General features: G+C 49.4%; 1 protein-coding gene across 1 annotated transcript in view; it reads right to left on the reverse strand.

The window, feature by feature from the left end:
- The window catches only part of LOC127919424 (WD repeat-containing protein 19-like), a 116,202-nt gene that overhangs the window by 71,494 nt on the left and 34,708 nt on the right, over positions 1 to 10,000 (reverse strand). Inside the window, exons 12-14 of the mRNA XM_052502979.1 lie at positions 6,855 to 6,969; positions 6,653 to 6,759; positions 5,827 to 5,943 (exon numbers count right to left, since the gene is read on the reverse strand). Of these exons, the coding sequence (XP_052358939.1) occupies positions 5,827 to 5,943; positions 6,653 to 6,759; positions 6,855 to 6,969 (339 nt within the window). The remainder of the gene's footprint in view (positions 1 to 5,826; positions 5,944 to 6,652; positions 6,760 to 6,854; positions 6,970 to 10,000) is intronic.

The following is a 10,000-nucleotide window of genomic DNA, read 5'->3' on the forward strand; positions in this document are numbered from 1 at the left end:
AGGAGACATGGAGAGACATGGAGAGATACACACTATCACACCACTCTGGGAGGAGACATGGAGAGATACACACTATCACACCACTCTGGGAGGAGACATGGAGAGATACACACTATCACACCACTCTGGGAGGAGACATGGAGAGACACACACTATCACACCACTCTGGGAGGAGACATGGAGAGATACACACTATCACACCACTCTGGGAGGAGACATGGAGAGATACACACTATCACACCACTCTGGGAGGAGACATGGAGAGATACACACTATCACACCACTCTGGGAGGAGACATGGAGAGATACACACTATCACACCACTCTGGGAGGAGACATGGAGAGACACACACTATCACACCACTCTGGGAGGAGACATGGAGAGATACACACTATCACACCACTCTGGGAGGAGACATGGAGAGATACACACTATCACACCACTCTGGGAGGAGACATGGAGAGATACACACTATCACACCACTCTGGGAGGAGACATGGAGAGATACACACTATCACACCACTCTGGAGGAGACATGGAGAGATACACACTATCACACCACTCTGGGAGGAGACATGGAGAGATACACACTATCACACCACTCTGGGAGGAGACATGGAGAGATACACACTATCACACCACTCTGGGAGGAGACATGGAGAGATACACACTATCACACCACTCTGGGTGGAGACATGGAGAGACACACACTATCACACCACTCTGGGAGGAGACATGGAGAGACACACACTATCACACCACTCTGGGAGGAGACATGGAGAGACACACACTATCACACCACTCTGGGAGGAGACATGGAGAGATACACACTATCACACCACTCTGGGAGGAGACATGGAGAGATACACACTATCACACCACTCTGGGAGGAGACATGGAGAGATACACACTATCACACCACTCTGGGAGGAGACATGGAGAGATACACACTATCACACCACTCTGGGAGGAGACATGGAGAGATACACACTATCACACCACTCTGGGAGGAGACATGGAGAGACACACACTATCACACCACTCTGGGAGGAGACATGGAGAGATACACACTATCACACCACTCTGGGAGGAGACATGGAGAGATACACACTATCACACCACTCTGGGAGGAGACATGGAGAGATACACACTATCACACCACTCTGGGAGGAGACATGGAGAGATACACACTATCACACCACTCTGGGAGGAGACATGGAGAGATACACACTATCACACCACTCTGGGAGGAGACATGGAGAGATACACACTATCACACCACTCTGGGAGGAGACATGGAGAGATACACACTATCACACCACTCTGGGAGGAGACATGGAGAGATACACACTATCACACCACTCTGGGAGGAGACATGGAGAGATACACACTATCACACCACTCTGGGAGGAGACATGGAGAGACACACACTATCACACCACTCTGGGAGGAGACATGGAGAGACACACACTATCACACCACTCTGGGAGGAGACATGGAGAGATACACACTATCACACCACTCTGGGAGGAGACATGGAGAGATACACACTATCACACCACTCTGGGAGGAGACATGGAGAGATACACACTATCACACCACTCTGGGAGGAGACATGGAGAGACATGGAGAGATACACACTATCACACCACTCTGGGAGGAGACATGGAGATACACAGATCACACCACTCTGGGAGGAGACATGGAGAGATACACACTATCACACCACTCTGGGAGGAGACATGGAGAGATACACACTATCACACCACTCTGGGAGGAGACATGGAGAGACACACACTATCACACCACTCTGGGAGGAGACATGGAGAGACACACACTATCACACCACTCTGGGAGGAGACATGGAGAGACACACACTATCACACCACTCTGGGAGGAGACATGGAGAGATACACACTATCACACCACTCTGGGAGGAGACATGGAGAGATACACACTATCACACCACTCTGGGAGGAGACATGGAGAGATACACACTATCACACCACTCTGGGAGGAGACATGGAGAGATACACACTATCACACCACTCTGGGAGGAGACATGGAGAGATACACACTATCACACCACTCTGGGAGGAGACATGGAGAGACACACACTATCACACCACTCTGGGAGGAGACATGGAGAGACACACACTATCACACCACTCTGGGAGGAGACATGGAGAGATACACACTATCACACCACTCTGGGAGGAGACATGGAGAGACACACACTATCACACCACTCTGGGAGGAGACATGGAGAGATACACACTATCACACCACTCTGGGAGGAGACATGGAGAGATACACACTATCACACCACTCTGGGAGGAGACATGGAGAGACACACACTATCACACCACTCTGGGAGGAGACATGGAGAGATACACACTATCACACCACTCTGGGAGGAGACATGGAGAGACACACACTATCACACCACTCTGGGAGGAGACATGGAGAGACACACACTATCACACCACTCTGGGAGGAGACATGGAGAGATACACACTATCACACACCACTCTGGGAGGAGACATGGAGAGACACACACTATCACACCACTCTGGGAGGAGACATGGAGAGATACACACTATCACACCACTCTGGGAGGAGACATGGAGAGACACACACTATCACACCACTCTGGGAGGAGACATGGAGAGACACACACTATCACACCACTCTGGGAGGAGACATGGAGAGACACACACTATCACACCACTCTGGGAGGAGACATGGAGAGACATGGAGAGATACACACTATCACACCACTCTGGGAGGAGACATGGAGAGATACACACTATCACACCACTCTGGGAGGAGACATGGAGAGATACACACTATCACACCACTCTGGGAGGAGACATGGAGAGACATGGAGAGATACACACTATCACACCACTCTGGGAGGAGACATGGAGAGATACACACTATCACACCACTCTGGGAGGAGACATGGAGAGATACACACTATCACACCACTCTGGGAGGAGACATGGAGAGATACACACTATCACACCACTCTGGGAGGAGACATGGAGAGACACACACTATCACACCACTCTGGGAGGAGACATGGAGAGACACACACTATCACACCACTCTGGGAGGAGACATGGAGAGATACACACTATCACACCACTCTGGGAGGAGACATGGAGAGACACACACTATCACACCACTCTGGGAGGAGACATGGAGAGATACACACTATCACACCACTCTGGGAGGAGACATGGAGAGACACACACTATCACACCACTCTGGGAGGAGACATGGAGAGATACACACTATCACACCACTCTGGGAGGAGACATGGAGAGACACACACTATCACACCACTCTGGGAGGAGACATGGAGAGACACACACTATCACACCACTCTGGGAGGAGACATGGAGAGATACACACTATCACACCACTCTGGGAGGAGACATGGAGAGATACACACTATCACACCACTCTGGGAGGAGACATGGAGAGACACACACTATCACACCACTCTGGGAGGAGACATGGAGAGATACACACTATCACACCACTCTGGGAGGAGACATGGAGAGATACACACTATCACACCACTCTGGGAGGAGACATGGAGAGATACACACTATCACACCACTCTAGGAGACATGGAGAGATACACACTATCACACCACTCTGGGAGGAGACATGGAGAGATACACACTATCACACCACCTGGGAGGAGACATGGGATGGAGAGACATGGAGAGATACACACTATCACACCACTCTGGGAGGAGACATGGAGAGACACACACTATCACACCACTCTGGGAGGAGACATGGAGAGACCACTCTGGGAGAGACATGGAGAGATACACACTATCACACCACTCTGGGAGGAGACATGGAGAGACACACACTATCACACCACTCTGGGGGAGGAGACATGAGAGATACACACTATCACACCACTCTGGGAGGAGACATGGAGAGACACACTATCACACCACTCTGGGAGGAGACATGGAGAGATACACACTATCACACCACTCTGGGAGGAGACATGGAGAGATACACACTATCACACCACTCTGGGAGGAGACATGGAGAGACATGGAGAGATACACACTATCACACCACTCTGGGAGGAGACATGGAGAGACACACACTATCACACCACTCTGGGAGGAGACATGGAGAGATACACACTATCACACCACTCTGGGAGGAGACATGGAGAGATACACACTATCACACCACTCTGGGAGGAGACATGGAGAGATACACACTATCACACCACTCTGGGAGGAGACATGGAGAGATACACACTATCACACCACTCTGGGAGGAGACATGGAGAGATACACACTATCACACCACTCTGGGAGGAGACATGGAGAGATACACACTATCACACCACTCTGGGAGGAGACATGGAGAGATACACACTATCACACCACTCTGGGAGGAGACATGGAGAGACACACACTATCACACCACTCTGGGAGGAGACATGGAGAGATACACACTATCACACCACTCTGGGAGGAGACATGGAGAGATACACACTATCACACCACTCTGGGAGGAGACATGGAGAGACACACACTATCACACCACTCTGGGAGGAGACATGGAGAGATACACACTATCACACCACTCTGGGAGGAGACATGGAGAGATACACACTATCACACCACTCTGGGAGGAGACATGGAGAGACACACACTATCACACCACTCTGGGAGGAGACATGGAGAGATACACACTATCACACCACTCTAGGAGGAGACATGGAGAGATAAACACTATCACACCACTCTGGGAGGAGACATGGAGAGATACACACTATCACACCACTCTGGGAGGAGACATGGAGAGATACACACTATCACACCACTCTGGGAGGAGACATGGAGAGATACACACTATCACACCACTCTGGGAGGAGACATGGAGAGATACACACTATCACACCACTCTGGGAGGAGACATGGAGAGATACACACTATCACACCACTCTGGGAGGAGACATGGAGAGATACACACTATCACACCACTCTGGGAGGAGACATGGAGAGATACACACTATCACACCACTCTGGGAGGAGACATGGAGAGATACACACTATCACACCACTCTGGGAGGAGACATGGAGAGATACACACTATCACACCACTCTGGGAGGAGACATGGAGAGATACACACTATCACACCACTCTGGGAGGAGACATGGAGAGATACACACTATCACACCACTCTGGGAGGAGACATGGAGAGATACACACTATCACACCACTCTGGGAGGAGACATGGAGAGATACACACTATCACACCACTCTGGGAGGAGACATGGAGAGATACACACTATCACACCACTCTGGGAGGAGACATGGAGAGACACACACTATCACACCACTCTGGGAGGAGACATGGAGAGATACACACTATCACACCACTCTGGGAGGAGACATGGAGAGATACACACTATCACACCACTCTGGGAGGAGACATGGAGAGACATGGAGAGATACACACTATCACACCACTCTGGGAGGAGACATGGAGAGATACACACTATCACACCACTCTGGGAGGAGACATGGAGAGATACACACTATCACACCACTCTGGGAGGAGACATGGAGAGATACACACTATCACACCACTCTGGGAACATGGGGTTTCTAGATTTAACATCAGCTAGGATACACTAGGTGTGTGTGTGTGTGTGTGTGTGTGTGTGTGTGTGTGTGTGTGTGTGTGTGTGTGTGTGTGTGTGTGTGTGTGTGTGTGTGTGTGTGTGTGTGTGTGTGTGTGTGTGTGTGTGTGTGTGTGTGTGTCTTACATCAGTCCCGTAGAACAGGAAGTCGTTAGTGAGGGCGTGACTGACGATGTGTTCTTTACGGTCTCCGTCTGGAAACAGCCTGGTCTGTCTCTGCTCCTGTTGGCCCTCGCCCTCCATCTACACACACACACACACACACACACACACACACACACACACACACACACACACACACACACACACACACACACACACACACACACACACACACACACACAGGTTAAGATCACAGATACGGACACTCAAATACATAGGACAAATACACACCCCCAAAACACCCCCAACCCTCTCCTCCCCAAACAACCCCTTCTCACCATGTGTAGCTGTACTTTGCCCTCAACAGACCCCCCAACCCCCCTTCTCACCATGTGTAGCTCCTCACCAAACCCCCCTCCCCAAACCCCCTTCTCACCATGTGTAGCTCCTCACCAAACCCCCCTCCCCAAACCCCCCATCTCACCATGTGTAGCTCCACACCAAACCCCCCCTCCCCAAACCCCCCATCTCACCATGTGTAGCTCCACACCAAACCCCCTCCCCAAACCCCCCATCTCACCATGTGTAGCTCCACACCAAACCCCCCTCCCCAAACCCCCCATCTCACCATGTGTAGCTCCACACCAAACCCCCCTCCCCAAACAACCCCTTCTCACCATGTGTAGCTGTACTTTGCCCTCAAACAGACCCCCTCCCCCACCCCCTTCTCTCCATGTGTAGCTCCACACCAACCCCCCTTCTCACCATGTGTAGCTCCACACCAAACCCCCCTTCTCACCATGTGTAGCTCCTCCCCCAACCCCGCCCCTCCCCAAACCCCCCTTCTCACCATGTGTAGCTGTACTTTGCCCTCAAACAGAGCCGCTGCGTATTCTGAGTTCAGACACATGGTGGCGATCGTCCCCAAATACTCCATGTCCTTCAGCCTCTCCACACCTGATGTTTACAAAACCATCACAATGATTTACAAGAACATCAAATACACACACAAAACACACTCACAAACTCAGTGAACACACACACACACACACCGGAGTCTCCCAGGGCGTAGAACCAGGCTCGGTTGTTCATCCCCACGGCAACGTGGTAGGGTCCCACGGCGATGAAGTTAGGCTCCACCTCCACCGCCACAGCAACAGGAGCTTCCTGTCAGACGACACAGAGTTCATGACACTGTGTGAGTGCGAGTGTGCACACGCTCGCTCACCCGCTCTACGGGTGTTCTGTTTAGAATGGTGTTTTCCCCAGGTGTTCTGTTTAGAATGGTGTTTTCCCCAGGTGTTCTGTTTAGAATGGTGTTTTCCCCAGGTGTTCTGTTTAGAATGGTGTTTTCCCCAGGTGTTCTGTTTAGAATGGTGTTTTCCCCAGGTGTTCTGTTTAGAATGGTGTTTTCCCCAGGTGTTCTGTTTAGAATGGTGTTTTCCCCAGGTGTTCTGTTTAGAATGGTGTTTTACCCCAGGTGTTCTGTTTAGAATGGTGTTTTCCCCAGGTGTTCTGTTTAGAATGGTGTTTTCCCCAGGTGTTCTGTTTAGAATGGTGTTTTCCCCAGGTGTTCTGTTTAGAATGGTGTTTTCCCCAGGTGTTCTGTTTAGAATGGTGTTTTCCCCAGGTGTTCTGTTTATAATGGTCCCCCAGGTGTTCTGTTTATAATGGTCCCCCAGGTGTTCTGTTTATAATGGTCCCCCAGGTGTTCTGTTTATAATGGTCCCCCAGGTGTTCTGTTTATAATGGTCCCCCAGGTGTTCTGTTTATAATGGTCCCCCAGGTGTTCTGTTTATAATGGTCCCCAGGTGTTCTGTTTAGAATGGTGTTTCCCCCAGGTGTTCTGTTTATAATGGTCCCCCAGGTGTTCTGTTTATAATGGTCCCCCAGGTGTTCTGTTTAGAATGGTGTTTCCCCCAGGTGTTCTGTTTATAATGGTCCCCCAGGTGTTCTGTTTATAATGGTCCCCCAGGTGTTCTGTTTATAATGGTCCCCCAGGTGTTCTGTTTATAATGGTCCCCAGGTGTTCTGTTTATAATGGTGTTTCCCCCAGGTGTTCTGTTTATAATGGTCCCCCAGGTGTTCTGTTTATAATGGTCCCCCAGGTGTTCTGTTTAGAATGGTGTTTTCCCCCAGGTGTTCTGTTTATAATGGTCCCCCAGGTGTTCTGTTTATAATGGTCCCCCAGGTGTTCTGTTTATAATGGTCCCCCAGGTGTTCTGTTTATAATGGTCCCCCAGGTGTTCTGTTTATAATGGTCCCCCAGGTGTTCTGTTTATAATGTTCCCACAGCGTGTTCTGTTTATAATGGTCCCCCAGGTGTTCTGTTTATAATGTTCCCACAGCGTGTTCTGTTTATAATGGTCCCCCAGGTGTTCTGTTTATAATGGTCCCCCAGGTGTTCTGTTTATAATGGTCCCACAGCGTGTTCTGTTTATAATGGTCCCCCAGGTGTTCTGTTTATAATGGTCCCACAGCGTGTTCTGTTTATAATGGTCCCCCAGGTGTTCTGTTTATAATGTTCCCACAGCGTGTTCTGTTTATAATGGTCCCCCAGGTGTTCTGTTTATAATGGTCCCCCAGGTGTTCTGTTTATAATGGTCCCCCAGGTGTTCTGTTTATAATGGTCCCCCAGGTGTTCTGTTTATAATGGTCCCACAGCGTGTTCTGTTTATAATGTTCCCACAGGTGTTCTGTTTATAATGTTCCCACAGCGTGTTCTGTTTATAATGGTCCCCCAGGTGTTCTGTTTAGAATGGTCCCCCAGGTGTTCTGTTTAGAATGGTCCCCCAGGTGTTCTGTTTAGAATGGTCCCACAGGTGTTCTGTTTAGAATGGTCCCCCAGGTGTTCTGTTTATAATGGTCCCCCAGGTGTTCTGTTTATAATGGTCCCACAGCGTGTTCTGTTTATAATGGTCCCACAGGTGTTCTGTTTATAATGGTCCCCCAGGTGTTCTGTTTATAATGGTCCCCCAGGTGTTCTGTTTATAATGGTCCCCCAGGTGTTCTGTTTATAATGGTCCCCCAGGTGTTCTGTTTATAATGGTCCCCCAGGTGTTCTGTTTATAATGGCCCCCCAGGTGTTCTGTTTATAATGGTCCCCCAGGTGTTCTGTTTATAATGGTCCCACAGGTGTTCTGTTTATAATGTTCCCACAGAGTGTTCTGTTTATAATGGTCCCCCAGGTGTTCTGTTTATAATGGTCCCCCAGGTGTTCTGTTTATAATGGTCCCACAGAGTGTTCTGTTTATAATGTTCCCACAGAGTGTTCTGTTTATAATGGTCCCCCAGGTGTTCTGTTTAGAATGTTGTTTTCCCCCAGGTGTTCTGTTTATAATGGTCCCCCAGGTGTTCTGTTTATAATGGTCCCCCAGGTGTTCTGTTTATAATGGTCCCCAAGGTGTTCTGTTTATAATGTTCCCACAGCGTGTTCTGTTTATAATGGTCCCCCAGGTGTTCTGTTTATAATGGTCCCCAAGGTGTTCTGTTTATAATGGTCCCACAGGTGTTCTGTTTATAATGGTCCCCAGGTGTTCTGTTTATAATGGTCCCCCAGGTGTTCTGTTTATAATGGTCCCCAGGTGTTCTGTTTATAATGGTCCCCCAGGTGTTCTGTTTATAATGGTCCCACAGCGTGTTCTGTTTATAATGGTCCCCCAGGTGTTCTGTTTATAATGGTCCCCAAGGTGTTCTGTTTATAATGTTCCCACAGCGTGTTCTGTTTATAATGGTCCCACAGCGTGTTCTGTTTATAATGGTCCCCCAGGTGTTCTGTTTATAATGGTCCCCCAGGTGTTCTGTTTATAATGTTCCCACAGCGTGTTCTGTTTATAATGGTCCCCCAGGTGTTCTGTTTATAATGGTCCCACAGCGTGTTCTGTTTATAATGGTCCCCCAGGTGTTCTGTTTATAATGGTCCCCAAGGTGTTCTGTTTATAATGTTCCCACAGCGTGTTCTGTTTATAATGGTCCCCCAGGTGTTCTGTTTATAATGGTCCCCAAGGTGTTCTGTTTATAATGTTCCCACAGCGTGTTCTGTTTATAATGGTCCCCCAGGTGTTCTGTTTATAATGGTCCCCCAGGTGTTCTGTTTATAATGGTCCCCCAGCGTGTTCTGTTTATAATGGTCCCCCAGGTGTTCTGTTTATAATGTTCCCCCAGGTGTTCTGTTTATAATGGTCCCCAGCGTGTTCTG

Source organism: Oncorhynchus keta, unplaced genomic scaffold, assembly GCF_023373465.1.
Source record: "Oncorhynchus keta strain PuntledgeMale-10-30-2019 unplaced genomic scaffold, Oket_V2 Un_contig_1663_pilon_pilon, whole genome shotgun sequence".
Lineage (NCBI taxonomy): Eukaryota > Metazoa > Chordata > Actinopteri > Salmoniformes > Salmonidae > Oncorhynchus > Oncorhynchus keta.